General features: G+C 35.8%; 4 protein-coding genes and 2 non-coding genes across 6 annotated transcripts in view; 5 read left to right on the top strand and 1 right to left on the bottom strand.

Annotated features, from left to right (window-relative positions):
• The window catches only part of beat-Ib (beaten path Ib), a 73,867-nt gene extending 70,950 nt beyond the window's left edge, over positions 1–2,917 (top strand). The window contains exons 5-8 of the mRNA XM_068284210.1: positions 1,069–1,204; positions 1,270–1,526; positions 1,597–1,768; positions 2,389–2,917. Coding sequence (XP_068140311.1) covers positions 1,069–1,204; positions 1,270–1,526; positions 1,597–1,768; positions 2,389–2,456 — 633 coding nt within the window. The 3' untranslated portion in view covers positions 2,457–2,917. The remainder of the gene's footprint in view (positions 1–1,068; positions 1,205–1,269; positions 1,527–1,596; positions 1,769–2,388) is intronic.
• On the top strand, positions 399–472 carry TRNAI-AAU (transfer RNA isoleucine (anticodon AAU)). The gene has a single exon. It is a non-coding gene; the product is annotated as a tRNA-Ile (tRNA).
• TRNAI-AAU (transfer RNA isoleucine (anticodon AAU)) lies at positions 781–854 on the bottom strand. The gene has a single exon. It is a non-coding gene; the product is annotated as a tRNA-Ile (tRNA).
• Positions 2,918–5,257: 2,340 nt separating the features above from the next.
• Positions 5,258–6,537, top strand: LOC137572513 (retinoid-inducible serine carboxypeptidase-like). The gene is made up of 2 exons (XM_068284256.1): positions 5,258–6,158; positions 6,215–6,537. The coding sequence occupies exons 1-2, from the start codon at positions 5,258–5,260 to the stop codon at positions 6,535–6,537; spliced, it is 1,224 nt and encodes a 407-aa protein (XP_068140357.1).
• A 2,610-nt stretch (positions 6,538–9,147) lies between these two features.
• LOC137572503 (retinoid-inducible serine carboxypeptidase) lies at positions 9,148–10,503 on the top strand. The gene is made up of 2 exons (XM_068284253.1): positions 9,148–10,129; positions 10,187–10,503. Exons 1-2 carry the CDS (start codon positions 9,160–9,162, stop codon positions 10,501–10,503), a joined length of 1,287 nt encoding a protein of 428 aa, XP_068140354.1. The 5' UTR covers positions 9,148–9,159.
• Positions 10,504–11,231: 728 nt separating this feature from the next.
• On the top strand, positions 11,232–12,729 carry LOC137572565 (retinoid-inducible serine carboxypeptidase). Its single transcript, XM_068284317.1, has 3 exons — positions 11,232–11,352; positions 11,404–12,324; positions 12,391–12,729. Exons 1-3 carry the CDS (start codon positions 11,289–11,291, stop codon positions 12,684–12,686), a joined length of 1,281 nt encoding a protein of 426 aa, XP_068140418.1. The 5' UTR covers positions 11,232–11,288; the 3' UTR covers positions 12,687–12,729.
• Positions 12,730–14,931: the final 2,202 nt, after the last annotated feature.

Genomic DNA, 14,931 nt, shown 5'->3' with positions numbered 1-14,931 from the left:
ATTTTAGTTGGGACTTTTTATTACGATTATAAACTTTCATTCTGACTTTAACAATATTACGCAATCTTTAAATAGCTAGTATAATTTAGATTCACATAGCCTTAGGAAAGACACATAAAAGTATCTTTCAGATTTAATTATCATCCTAGAAGTATGCATTTTATTTTTATACTTTTTATAGCATACTTTTAGAGTGAAATTCTTATTAAATTGATACCAAAAGTATATCATTAAATATAGCAAACCTATGCTAGTTCTTTAAAAACACTTGCACTGTTTTGTCATATGATTTAACCAAAACGCTTCTAATGCCATTCAGTTAGCGTCTAGTTCTAAAGATGATCGATCGATAAATACTCGTCTTGGAAAATTCACTCTTAGCTGGCCCGAGTCAACAAGGCCCATTAGCTCAGTTGGTTAGAGCGTCGTGCTAATAACGCGAAGGTCGCGGGTTCGATCCCCTCATGGGCCAAATATAATTTTTTTTATTTTTTTTTCCAAAGTATTTTACATTTTTTTTGAAGAATATGCAAAAAACAAAGTTTTTTTGAAGCTTATCATGTAGGCTAATGAATTCTATAAAAACAAATATGACTCGCAGTCCAAGACGACCTTCTAACTTGCATAATGATTAACATTGCATCACTAACCATAGAATATTCTATGGTTAGTGATCGTATTGTATGTACATCCCATATATGTCGTATACATAATAAGAGATTTTATAAAAAAAAAAAAAAAAAAAACAAAATAAGGGTCGTTCGTAAAAAAATTAACTCATGGCCCATGAGGGGATCGAACCCGCGACCTTCGCGTTATTAGCACGACGCTCTAACCAACTGAGCTAATGGGCCTCCGTGACGTGAGGGAACACAGAAAATTCCTTGAATTCGAAATGAGAATATTTTGATTTAAAAAGTTCTATATTTACTTGTTATACTTCTATGATAATTATTAGATTAATATTGATTAGATTAAATATAAATAAGTTTTTTCTCGACAGCTTGCATCCGCTATATAATAAGATGTATTAAATATAACTAAAAACTGATTATCATTTTTGAACAGACTACAAAATCGAATGCAAGTCATGTATTATTGCGCAATGTGCCCACTTCAATATCTGGAAAATTCGCATGTGAAGTTTCCGCCGATGCTCCTACCTTTGACACTTCTATTGTGACTGCCGATATGGAAGTCGTGGGTAGGTAACCCATTTACATTTCATTATCATTTTTTTTACAAATAGTTATATTCAATATGTTTCAGAACTGCCCACCCAACGTCCCATCATAACTGGCATACACTCCAGATATCGATTGGGCGACATTGTCAATGGGAATTGTTCATCGGATTATTCGAAGCCGGCGGCAAATCTCACCTGGTGGATTAATGATATACAAGTTCCACCAAACTATTTACGCATCTATGATATACAACGACACCTCGCTGAGAATCTTGAGAGTGCGGTCCTTGAACTGAATTTTGTGGTCACAGTACACCATTTCATCAAAGGACGATTGAAGGTAATTTTTTTGAAATAGAATGACAGAGGGGGGAAAATGAAGTTATTTTATATTCCTTTTTCCCTTGCAGCTTAAATGTTCAGCTCGCATACATGACATCTATGCACAGGAGAGCGAAAAAATGATTGAAGAGGATCGACCTAGAATATTGGCCTCTGGACGCTCGCCCGATATGAATATGTATCCCTTTGATCAACCGGGCGATGTGGATGAGCACAACGAATTGTTCTTGACGCACAAAAGTGAGTAAAGACTTTATTATCTTTAATTATTTGCTTCCTTGTAAACCCTTTAATTAATTTCTCCATGTCCATGGATCCCAATCAATAAAACATTTGATTAACTTCTATGCATTACCGGTAGTTGGTTTAAAAATTAGGCCAAAAAGATAAGAATGGGAAATGGCCTAATGACCCACACACAGACACAAATAGACAACACGACTAACCACACACTGGACACTTGGACCATAAACATCGTTTGCATGATTGTTTTTGTAACTAAAACAAATTACGAGTTCGGCTAGAGCAAAGAAACACAGGGGGATACATTTACACGCACGCCATTAGGAATGATAAACTGGAGGGCATTAAATCAAAGTTAGCATAGAATAGGAGCAACAAAAACAAAAAGAAACGTAATCAAAGAATGGTAAGGTTAGACCAAGACAAAGGATGCAGCATCACCTTATTAGAATATGTGGTGTGTGTGAATATGTGTTGTGTTTTGGGATGGCAACACACAATTTATTAATGCTCTGCGCTGAGCTACAAGCAATTAATCCAAAGATTAATTTGACCAGCGGGTGCCCTTTGCTAATCTGATCTCAATCTTTTCTCTCTTTTGTTTTCTACATTTACAGATGCTGCCTCATCGGCTTCGAGAATGAATTGGAATCTTATGCATACCTTGGTCAACTGGCTACGGTGATGCGTTGGTCCCTTTTGCAGGAGAGATTTCAGTGGACTTTAAAGCAGGGCATTCAATATGCATCAAACATCATATGGAACTAACATTTCCAAATAACATTGAAACCCTTAATTAAACAATTATACAACACAGACGCAAAATCATATAATTATAGCAAATTAAATAGCAAATTCAACTTGATAATGCCCTCAGAAATAGTCGATATATAAACACCCTACATCTAAATACATACATATGTATACCTACATACATACCTAAATCCTATACCTATACTAAGTATGTAACTGTAAAAATCCAAAAGAAAATCTAACATTTTTGAAATGTTGCATCCTCTCAATTGAACAAACCGAAAGAAATCGCGCTAAATCCTATCCTTAAGTCAAATGTAAATACACATACATACACCAACACACACATTTACACAGACGCACATATATATGTATATAATCTATATATATATATATATACATACAAACAAACAAATACATGTATGCTATCTAAGCCAACAAACATACAAAAAAACCAAAATAATAATAAATAAATCAATTTCATTTGATTTTGTTCAAGTTTTAAACGTTGTGGTTTCTAGGCAAATGCATTTTGTTTCCTTATCAAAAGATTGTTAGTTTGAAAAACTGTACAACTGTATTTAGTAATAGAGTTAATTTTTAGTATCTCAACTTAAGTTGAAAGTGTGTGGAAAAAAAAACTGAAATTATAAAAAAAAGCCAAATAAATATTTGTTTTATTTGATCGTATACTTAACTTTTATATGACAGATGGGAGTGGAAACTGATACTCAAATATAATTGTTATGACTTGAGCTAATCATCTATCATCTATCTTAAAACTCAGTCAAATCATACAGTAAGTACTATGCATAATACTTTATATCTTATTTGTAACATAATATTAATATATCATTACATATAACAATTAGTTATAGAGCATAGAAGCAAGTTTTCATTTCATAGTGGGAACGTTTATTTATGAGGTTCAGCAGATTTCTATAAATCATTTCAATCATCCATAGTGAGGGTAAGGAAAGACACAAATTCGCAGTGTTTTTTTTTTGGAAGAGTTTCTTTTTAGTTTCTTTTTTCATTTGTTGCCTCTAATGCATTTGCTATTTGACCCTTTCCCCTTAGCTAAGTGCAAAATATGATGGCGTCAATGGCAAAATAAATGGAAAAGGACACATGGTAGAGAAAAGGAAAGAAACAACCACAAATGAAAAACTTGTAATTTACGTGACAAAAACAACAAAATGCCAGGGACAGACGTCGACCCAAAGACAAAGAATGGGTGGAATAGAGATAGAAAGAGCAAGGGAGAGAAAGAGAGAGAGAAAACACGAAAAACAGCGACAAATGGTTAAGCGAGTCTGTTTGTGTTTCGTTGAGTCAAAAAACCGTTTGGCTACACCCACACACAAAAACCAGGACAATTCTTTGTGGGTGTATATATGTATGTATGACTGGGTGAGCGCTCATGAGTGTGTATGTGTGTGTGTGTGTATGGAAGCATACTTTTCAGCGCTTTTTGTTGTTGCTGTTTGCAATTTCGCACTCGACTGCATCCTAGAGTTTCAGCTAGCCTGCATTTCTCCTTCTAAACCCCTCCTGCTCTTTACCCTTTTAGCTCTTTGCGTTTATATGCGTGTGTTTGTGTGTCTGGACTAAGCATCTGCATGTTGCAAAAAGTAGGCGTGGTCATTGCCCCTATTGCACTGTTGCAAATTTATTGTGCAAGTGTGCGTGTCCCACTCTCTGTAGCCAGTGTGTGTGGATTGCCAGCCAAGCCAATTGCTTGAAAATGACTTTTGGCACTGCAAAAACCAAAGCAAAAGAAGGCGGAAAAGGCAGGAGCAGACACAGACACAGAAGCAGAAGCAACAGCAGGAGGATCTGCTTAATGGACAATCGAAAACGCATTCAACTGGCAATTTCGGTTTTTGCAGCCTCGTCCGCCTCCAGCCTGAAGCGGCATATCGCCAGCCACGTTCGGCAAATTGATTTCCGTTTGCGGTCTCCACTTGTCATCGTTGGCAAGGTGGCAGCTCTCATTAAAAGACATGCTGTTCCTCTTTCCTCCAACCTTTCGACCAAACACAATCAACGTTCTTCGCTAAGGACTGTTAGAGGACTGTCGAGCACGACAAAAGCTCTACCCATTATGACATCATGCATTTGACAGAAATGATAAAAGATACAGAAAAATTTGTTAATTACTTTTACAAAATTTCTTTTTGGTGGGAGTTGCCAATTGTTCTAGGTGCAAGCAATTTAACTTTAATAATTATAAAATCAGACAAGTACTTGAACGAAAGAAATCTTTTCCTTTTACATCTTAGCTATTGTTTGTTAATAATTCGGAATGTATATATAGGTTTTACACAAATATATGGACTTGGAATTGAACAAGTACAAAAACACATGGCCAAAACAATTTCTATACTCTGCCTTTTCGGATAAAACTTTAGGGCGTGAAAATAAGAAATTAAAGTAAAGTATAACAAATTGAGCAAATTAAATTTCGTATTATATATACATTATGCATGCAGTCAACTCTTAAATTGGAATTAGCAAATACCAAAACATAAAGTGGAATGATCCAGTGCCAAAATTAAAATATCAACTTTAAATTACATGAAAAAGCACTCTGAAAAATTCAAATATTTATAGCAAGAATTTTTGTGTATAAACAGAAGAAATACAGCTTACACTTGTAGTCAGATTCATAGTGCATCAACAAAGAAAATGTTCTATTGGAAGTGCATTCTAATTTGTAGTATTTTCTTCATGGCTCAAGGACAAGGTCGGGGATTCGGACCGGGAGAACATCATTGGGACTATGTGGAGGTACGCGAAGGTGCCCACATGTTCTATTGGCTCTATTACACCACGGCCAATGTCACCTACTATACGGAACGTCCTCTGGTTATTTGGTTACAAGGTGGTCCTGGAGGACCGTCCACAGGGTTTGGAAACTTCTACGAGCTAGGACCACTCGATATACATGGAAATCTCCGAGAGGGCAATTTCGTGCAGCATGTAAATGTGTTGTTCATCGATAGTCCTGTGGGAGCAGGATTTAGCTATGTTGATAACACTAGTCTTCTAGTCACCAACAACAATGAACTGACGAATGATCTAGTGTCCTTCATGGAAAAGTTTTATAAAAACCACAAGAAATTCAAGACAGTTCCACTGCATATTTTTTCGGAGAGCTATGGAGGTATAATGGTTCCAGAATTTGCTCGTAAATTGGATTTGGCTTTGAAGAATGGCGCAATGGCGAATCCTTCTCTATTAAAGTCAATATCCATCGGTAACCCATGGATATCTCCCATGCATTCCATTAGAGAACATTCTCGCTATCTATATGAAAATGGATTAATAGATGAAGATGGAGTGGCCTTGCTTGATACTCAGCTAAAAAAAATCAAGCAATTTGATACAGATACTGAGTTGAAGTGGTTTGATCTTATTGACAATCTTACTAGTAATGCAAGTTTATATAATACACATTTTAGCGTGGACAATAAAGATAAGAATACTTATGGATATACAAAAAACTTGGTGAAATTCATGTCGAGAAATATTAGCGAGGCGTTGAAAATAAATGGCGGTGTCTTCGGCTCACAAGTAACTGACCTACTTAATACATTTGATTTTCAAATAACGAGATATAGAAATACGAGTAAGTTTGTCTAATTTCCAAACCTAAAAAGATAACTATTTGTCGATTGGTTTCAGTTCCTCGTATTTTGAACGATACGTCGATTAAGGTAAACATATTTTCCGGTGAATTGGATATAATGTGTAACACGAAAGGCACACTGGCACTCATTAACGATTGGCAGTGGCGAAATAAAAAAGAATATCTTCAAGCTACCAGAAAACCAATTAATATTAATGGGCGCTTACAGGGTTATGAAAAAATTGGTGGCGATTTTGCAATGTACTGGATCAATCATGCCGGACATATAGTCGCAAGAGATAGTCCCACAGCCATGCAATATATTTTAAAAGCTGTTACCCACTATAATGATTTAGTGTCAAATGGTAAAATAAATTAATGATAATCTGAAGTTGAAAGATAATCAAAAGTTTTATCTATTAAGCTGGAATTCACCATATAGCACATATAAATTGTCATTAAAATTTAAATAATTATTAAGACGTTGTTATTCAACCATTATTAGCTGTGATTAGATCATTCTAAACATAAATGTTTTAAACATCTAAAACTACTGTCAGAGTCATAGAAACTGGCGGAGATGAATGTATATTGTGCCTGCTGAATTTGAAATAGTAATTTTCGATTTGAGCAATAGTGAGATCATTCAATCCATAAACCAAAATAATAATCCTAAAAAACAACCAATTCGAGTTAAAATCAAAGTGAAATGAGATAGTTAATTAGTGTCTTGACACAAAACAAACTTGTCCATGCAGCGACTCGAGTAGCTCGTATATCTTGAAACCTTAGTTTTCGACATCTTTAGCATTTGTGTTGTTCTTAGTCAAAAATATTTTCGTACTTACAATAAGAATCAAATTGTACAAACGTATATATATTATATATCATATAATTCTTATTAACTGTATTTAATATATCCACAAAATAACTTTAACCTTTCATTCATTTGTACTTTCATATTAAATTTGAGGTCATTAAATAGTATTCTAAGTTTAATAGTTATCCTATAGTAATTTGGGGCTGATTCCGTTACGTTTTCAAAAAAATGTGTTAAAAAAAGTGATCTGAACATAATGTTATACTAAAATCATTATAATATTAAACTATCAATATCTTAAAGATAGTTCTGGAATAAGTAAATTTGAAACAACAAAAAAAGCGAGAATTTCTCTTTTTTTTTATTTTAATGGATTATTAGAATCTTATGCATTTAACAAATAGTTAATTAGTAATGTTTTCCAACCGTAGAACCCTTGATTTTACAAATCCAGAATCAGCGTACCCGAATAAGTAAGGGCAACACACAAAAATAATAGTCACTTAAAATCATGTCAGATAAAGAAAAAACAGATGTGACGAAAAGAAGAAGATATGGATATAAACACTGAATAAGTAGTTATGAGACCAACTCTCTATATGGTATTAGAATAGAAATGTCCCAATAAAAAATGTTCAAAAATGTAAACTTTAATTGTAAATTGTAAATAACAACTGCTAAGGTATAAACTTCTTTTTTAATATTTTGAATTATCCACAACTTTCACCTACCCTGTAAAAACTAAAATATTCAGTTTATAAATAGAAGTATATAGCATACATTTTGAATTAGTTAGCTTTCTACTTTTTCGCATTTTCGCCATGTCTCAAAGGGGAGGTCTATTAAAGTCAATATGCATACCATTAGAGAACATTCTAGCTTTCTATATGTAAATGGCTTAATAGGTGAAGATGGTGGATGGATGCTTGATACTTACAATTAGCTAAAATAATTCAAAGAATTTGATAAAGATACAATGTTCGAATGGTTTCGTTTTTTTTAAATCTTAGCAGTTATGTAATTTCTTATGATACACAAACAATTTGGGATTTCGAAGCATATTTTGGGTACTCTTAAAATCTGATGGATCTTGATCATTTTGATTTCACAAGATTATCCATTGATACCAGTAAGATTAACTAATTTCATTTCATTTGAACATTGAATGAGACATCGATTAAGGTAAACACATTTTCTGGTCAATTGTCTAACAGCTGGGAACCAGTCACTCATTAGCGAGTTGAAGGGGGAAATAAAAATAAAATATTAACGACTATGATGATTGAAAATGTTCAAAAACTATTAATCTGTAATTAAATATCTTAATCACCTTAATCGCTAAATTTTGTTTACCTATTTCGATGACTGAAATCCAGGTTACACTTATAAATTGCCAATAAAATAGATATTGAAATCGTGTGAAAGTTTAACTTATGAAAAGATAAACTTAGTTATCAATATGACTAGAGCTAGATTCAAGCTGGTTACAAATGTATATTTCAATGCACATTTAAATTATTTTCTCATAAAAACATTAAATTTTGTTTTTCCCACAGTTATGAGCCATTATTTTGTGAACAACCCTCGTGAATTTTATTAAAAAATGCAGAAGCATTTACTCTAAAAGAACTTTGATAGTCAGCATTGAAACATGCATAGCAATTAGGTTGGCAAATTGTACGAACGTGGATATGTATAAACTTTTTCTAATTATAAACAAATGTATTCAAACATACCCACAAAATAAATTAAACCTTTCACCCATTTGTATATTGATTGTGATAAATAAATATACAAATAAAGAAAATGTTTACATTTTTCTGATGATCGATTAATATAAACAAAGAGGAAGATTATTAGAGTTCAAAAGTAGCTAAAGGCATGGCAGTTGGACAACAGACATGTGAAATCAGAATAGTTTCTTCCAAATATAAAGTAAGCTACTTATAAACAAAGAGATACTTAATATATTTATTACCTTATTACGTCATCAATATGCAAGGGTGCAAGAATCAGATAAACAAGAAATATATGTGCCGCAAATTTCACGAAGCGCCAAGTAAATGGGTTCAAGGTCAGCACTCACATTAAAATGGAAATGTTTTCATGAACATTTTTAGCAATAAATAGCGGAATAGCGTGGAGCTCTATGTTCAGTTTTTTAGTGAATTTACTGTGAGAATGTTCTATCAGCGCTGCTTTCTACTTTTTGGCATTTTCGCCATGGCTCAAGGTCGAGGTCAGGGATTCGGACCTGGAGAACAGCATTGGGACTACGTGGAGGTACGCGAAGGTGCCCACATGTTCTATTGGCTCTATTACACCACGGCCAATGTCACCAACTATACGGAACGTCCTCTGGTTATTTGGTTACAAGGTGGTCCAGGAGGATCATCCACATTGCTGGGAAATTTTTTCGAAATTGGACCAGTGGATATATATGGAAATCCGCGCGAGGGCAATTGGGTGCAGCATGTCAATGTCTTGTTCATCGATAGTCCTGTGGGAGCAGGCTTTAGCTACGCCGACAATGTCACACTCTTGACAACCAACAACAACGAGCTCACCAATGACCTAGTGACCTTTATGCAATACTTTTACAAAAAACACCAGGAATTCAAGAAAGTTCCCCTGCACATCTTCTCGGAGAGTTATGGAGGTCGAATGGTTCCAGAATTTGCTTTGAAATTAGATTTGGCGTTTAAAAATGGCGATTTGGGGGAGCCAAACCTCCTTAAGTCCATTTCACTTGGCAATCCATGGATTTCAACTCGTCACATTTGCCAAGAGCATTCGCGCTATCTTTTCGTGAATGGATTAATTGATGAGGATGGTGTGGTTTTGATTAACAGACAAGAGGAAAAGATTCTGAGTGCTGTGAAAAATCATGAATTCGCTGAGGCAACCGATGAGTATCTGGTGTGGTTTGATCTTTTACAGAATCTGACGGGTGAAATATATATATATAACACACAAAATCATGTGGATCCCGACGAGGATCGGACATATGGATTCTCAGGCGAATTGACAGAATTCATGAGAAAAAACGTAAGCGAGGCCTTGAAAATTAATGGCAGTATCTACCGTGAACAAATTATGGACGTTCTGGAAGCCCTGCATGCAGATCGTTTAAGATCGGACTTACTTGCCAGTAAGTATATGCCATGATTTAGTTTCTATGATATAAATACATTTGTGTTCCCTTCAGTTCCTCGACTCTTAAACAAAACATTTGTCAAGGTTAATATATTCTCGGGTCAATTGGACATTTTGATACCGACAACAGCCAATCTGGGTTTGATTAAAGATTTAATTTGGGCTGATAAATCCAAATACCTTGAGGCTAAGCGACAGCCGATTGTTGTTGATAACAGACTTCAGGGCTATGAAAAAGTTGGCGGAAATTTCGGAATGTATTGGATAAACCGAGCAGGACACATGGCCCTAGCTGATAATCCTACCGCCATGCACCATGTTTTAAAGGCTGTAACCCACTATGATGACAAGGATTCAAATGCTGAATGATGAATGCACTGAAAACTTCTATGTTTAACGATATATCAACGATAAATATTTATATGTGACTACGAATTTTCAATAAACAATTTTGTAAGATTGGTAACAATATATAAATTTGAGTAAAAAAAACTTTTGTTAAGATTTTAAGGTCATTCTTCTTGGCAAAGAGGGGAACGTTTTTAAAATTTGGCCTGTCTAAGCTTAGGCAACTGCAAAGATAGATAACAAGGAGTTTATAAGATCTTGAAGAGGATTTCGATATGACGTTCAATCTCTCTCACGTCTGTATGTACATATATAAGTCTTATGCTCAAACTGCTCTTAATAAATTATTGCAATTGGCTTGAAACTTTCAGTTTTTTGTGAAAGGATGCTGTGAGAATACAAATGATGGCAAGGGAAACAACATAATGATATTTCAGCATAGCAGTTTATACTACATACATCGAAAGAACATTGCTTTTGGACCACTGTGCACTTAAAAGGCATCTACAATTGTTCATTGCTGACGTCACAATAAAGAAGCTAGTGAAGAATAGAGAGAGGAAGAGTACTTATCTCTTAATATCGATCATTGACATAAACAAAGATATCTTGGCCATTTATTTTTAATTTTCCACGAAAATCTCGCAGTTTTCCAGAAAGTTTTATTTGTTTATTCCACGATATAAATAGCAAATTGAGGAAAAAAGCTGCCCTCAGTCGTTCAGTGCGCATTTGTGAATAGAACTTATTGGACGCAATCGAATCTTAGAGTGCTCTCAGTAAAAGTGGGCGTGGAGGCCGACGCAATGCGAATTAATTATCAGATCTTGGGAGTACTGTTGTTACAGTGGCTGATCGGCAGTGGACAAGGTAACTTTTGTATCGAATCGAAGTTCAACCAACTAATTCATTTAATATTAGCGCGTCGTGGATTCGGCCCCGGTGAACAAGATTGGGATTATGTCCAGGTACGCGATGGTGCCCACTTATTTTATTGGCTCTACTATACCACAGCCAATGTCACTCGCTATACAGAGCGGCCGTTGGTCATTTGGCTGCAAGGCGGCCCTGGTGTAGCATCCACCGGTGGCGGCTGCTTTGAACAATTGGGCCCTATTGATATTGAGGGACGACCCCGAGAGAGTAACTGGGTAAAGCACGTGAATGTGCTCTTTATCGACAGTCCCGTTGGCACTGGCTTCAGCTATGTGGAGTCACATGGTCGTTATGCGGAAAATAATCAGCAGATAGCCCAAGATCTGGTCACACTAATGAAAAGCTTTTTAACTAAGCATAAGGAATTTCAGACAGTTCCTCTGCATATATTCTCTGAAAGCTATGGAGGCAAAATGGCGCCTGAATTTGCATTGGAATTGTATCTGTCCACGCGACAGCCCAATGGTATAGTGTGTGACCCCAAGTCAGTGGTAGTCGGTAACCCTTGGACCTCACCTCTAGACAGCACCTTGGCCTATGCTCCGTTCCTTCTGCAATTGGGTATTGTGGACCAAACGGGCTATGTCAATATTTCCAGTGTGGCTGCCGACATTGCTCAATTGGTCTACCAAGGACGATGGTTGAGTGCTCTGGAGGAGAGTTCCAAGATTCAGGCAGTTATAGCTGATTACACCGACGGTGTTTTCTTGTATAACACCCAGAAAAGAGTTCGCCTCGGCGTTGACTATCACGATGACTATGGCGAAGATCCAAAACTATGCGAATTTATGCGCCACAATGTCACCGAAGCCCTTCAGCTCACCAATATGTCCGAGTGGATGGTACAGAATGCATCCGTATTCCTTAATCTTGGCGATGACATCTTCAAACCTGCTGTCAATATTGGTAAAGTTGTTGAAATTACATCCTAAATGAGAGAAATCTTAAGAGATTTAAATCAAACTTTTATAGTAACTCGGTTGCTAAATGAGACGCCGCTTCGTGTGGGCGTCTACTCGGGGATTTTGGACCTACTTTGCGCTACGCCAGGAACTGTTAATTGGATCAATCGCATGAAATGGCAGCGTAAGGATCAGTATGCGAACTCCAAACGCAAAGGATTTCGTATAAATGGTGTACTCGAGGGTTATGAGAAGCACGGTGGTGGATTTAGCATGTTTTGGATCTACAGAGCAGGTCATATGGTGCAACAGGATAATCCAACGGCTATGGGATATATTTTAAAAGAGTTTACCAACTATGGATAATATGTATATATTATTAGATTGTTGCCAATAAAAGCAATGAAAATGCCCTCATTAATAACGATTTTATAATGGAATAGCTATGAAGGAAAATTTTAGTTTCTTTTAAAGTTCTTTCATGTTGTTTACTACCAAATGTATTATTGTAAAGTTACTGTTAAAAATTATTATTGCAATTCTTTACTACTAAGCATTCTAACCATAATCAGAGTAAGTAAGCGAAATATTTGTGATATGGGATAAAAAAAGAGCTCTCTCTCTCCATTTCTGTACCATTATTCCCATTAGGGCCACACAATTTTCTAACAATTTACTTAAAATTAACTCGCAATTCGGTTTGCCTCCATTTTTTCTGGTTACAATGCGGTTAGCCCACCGAACTCGTTTGTTCTGCCGCCCACTTGCCTCATTGTTAAAGGCATTTTACAGGTGCACCGCATCAATTTATTTTCCACACAAAAGCCTATTAAAACTCTCACACACTTGGGCATTGATGAGTGGCTGACTGGGTGGTTGCTTGTGGGTTGGCTGGGGAGACGTAGGTCTGGGTAAATGTTTGCCAAATGAAACCACTTAACCGTTTTTTTTTTTTTTTTTTACTTCTGGTACGTCTTCTTCTTTGCGGCTGCTCAGTGGAAAAAATACAAAACGGAAAAAGAGGTTTTATAAAAGAGGCCAACTTTAAGTTACCCTATTCCATGTAGAAATCGAACATGAGCTGAACTTCCATCTGAAAGCAAGTTCTTATTTCGTGTCTATAGCTCATGGTAAAAATCTAATCTGTCTTACCTTTTTTTGTGATTGCTACACACTTTTTGTCTATTAAAATATACTCTTTCAACCAATTGCTTACAGGGTATAATAAACAGAAGGCGGAGGGCGAAAAAGATGCGGCAGCAAAACAAATTAATTAAAAACTTAAAAGTTTGTCTATGGCAACCCCAAAAAAAGGCAGGAAACCCACAACAAGGGCAACAAGAGCAACAACCAGAAATGTGCTGTCTCGGAGTTTTTTGTCAAGGTTCTGGCTGGGTCGTCGACAGCAAATTGATTTGGGTATATGTATGTGTATCTTATTTTTTGGGGAAAAAGAATGAAATTGGTATTTGGGTTAGGTCAGGGTAGTTAATTCGTGAATGGAAAGAGTTTTTCAAGTCTTTCCAGGCCATCCGAAGAAGGAGATGGCTCACATTCGGAAGGATATTGATAACTGGAAACTCCATTGATTAAAATATCTTTTGAATTGGTTATAAACTATACAATTGCTTAAACATTAACTTCTAAACAAGGTACAAATTTTATAAATTATTTAAATGCAATTTCTATATCATAGACATTCTATTATCATAGACAATGTTTGATAATTTCTGGATTGAGCATTTAACTGCCAACAAGACTTTTATATGTTTGCATATTTCAACACTTCTACCACTTCTTATAATAATTCGAAAATAGTCTACTATATCGTAATCGATTAAGAATTACACTTAGTCTGCGGATTTGATCAGATAATCGTGTTTCACACGAATCTTTTGTAGACTTTCAGACCCAAAACCACGTCACGTCATCCGCACAAGTAATTTTCACACAACTTAGCGCCACATATCGTGCATATTAATTATAGGCAAATCTAATTTGGTAAGACCACCTCAAGCCAACCCAATCAAAACCCGCCAGACTCCAGTCACGTAGCACATGGATCCGGGTGGCTCCTTTTCGTACACATTAAATGTCATCATTGCCGGCTCCTTTCGAACTACACACTGCTCACACCTTGCCCCACGGCACGTAGATACTTACTTACAACAGCTATTGTAGCCATGTCAAATATTTATGGGTGTTCATGCCAAGATTTACCACGCAAGAGCCCAAAACAATTCCCTCAAAAAATAAAATAAAAAAAAAAAACCTACCTAACATAAAAACAAAGAAAACCAAAAAGGGGGAAAAATAAATGAAATGCCTTTTGCAAAAGAAAATTTTTGTTAGAAAAAGAAAAATTGTTGCCAGGTGAGGGAAAGCAGAAATATTTAAGAAAACAGAAAACAAAGGCAAATAAATGACTGCTAATTAGTAAACAGTCAGTTGCACATGTTACTCCACCCCAGCTTTTTGGTTTAGATTCCGCCTGGATTCCAGTGGATCTCACTCTCTTATATCACATTGTGCCATCTCGTGAGGCAATCAACATAAATCAGCAAACGGAAATTAATTAGATCATCTCCTACATCTAGAAGGATGGCAGGAT

The sequence above is a fragment of the Drosophila tropicalis genome, unplaced genomic scaffold (assembly GCF_018151085.1).
Source record: "Drosophila tropicalis isolate 14030-0801.00 unplaced genomic scaffold, ASM1815108v1 contig_1063, whole genome shotgun sequence".
NCBI lineage: Eukaryota > Metazoa > Arthropoda > Insecta > Diptera > Drosophilidae > Drosophila > Drosophila tropicalis.
This window is presented reverse-complemented; position numbering and strand designations above follow the sequence as displayed.

Coding starts and splice junctions, on each gene's coding strand:
- LOC137572513 (XM_068284256.1), top strand. CDS start 5,258: ATGGCTCAAGGACAAGGTCGGGGATTCGGACCGGGAGAACATCATTGG. Junction 6,159..6,214: donor AACGAGATATAGAAATACGA/GTAAGTTTGTCT, acceptor GATTGGTTTCAG/TTCCTCGTATTTTGAACGAT.
- LOC137572503 (XM_068284253.1), top strand. CDS start 9,160: ATGTTCTATCAGCGCTGCTTTCTACTTTTTGGCATTTTCGCCATGGCT. Junction 10,130..10,186: donor AAGATCGGACTTACTTGCCA/GTAAGTATATGC, acceptor TGTTCCCTTCAG/TTCCTCGACTCTTAAACAAA.
- LOC137572565 (XM_068284317.1), top strand. CDS start 11,289: ATGCGAATTAATTATCAGATCTTGGGAGTACTGTTGTTACAGTGGCTG. Junction 11,353..11,403: donor GCTGATCGGCAGTGGACAAG/GTAACTTTTGTA, acceptor ATTTAATATTAG/CGCGTCGTGGATTCGGCCCC. Junction 12,325..12,390: donor CAAACCTGCTGTCAATATTG/GTAAAGTTGTTG, acceptor AAACTTTTATAG/TAACTCGGTTGCTAAATGAG.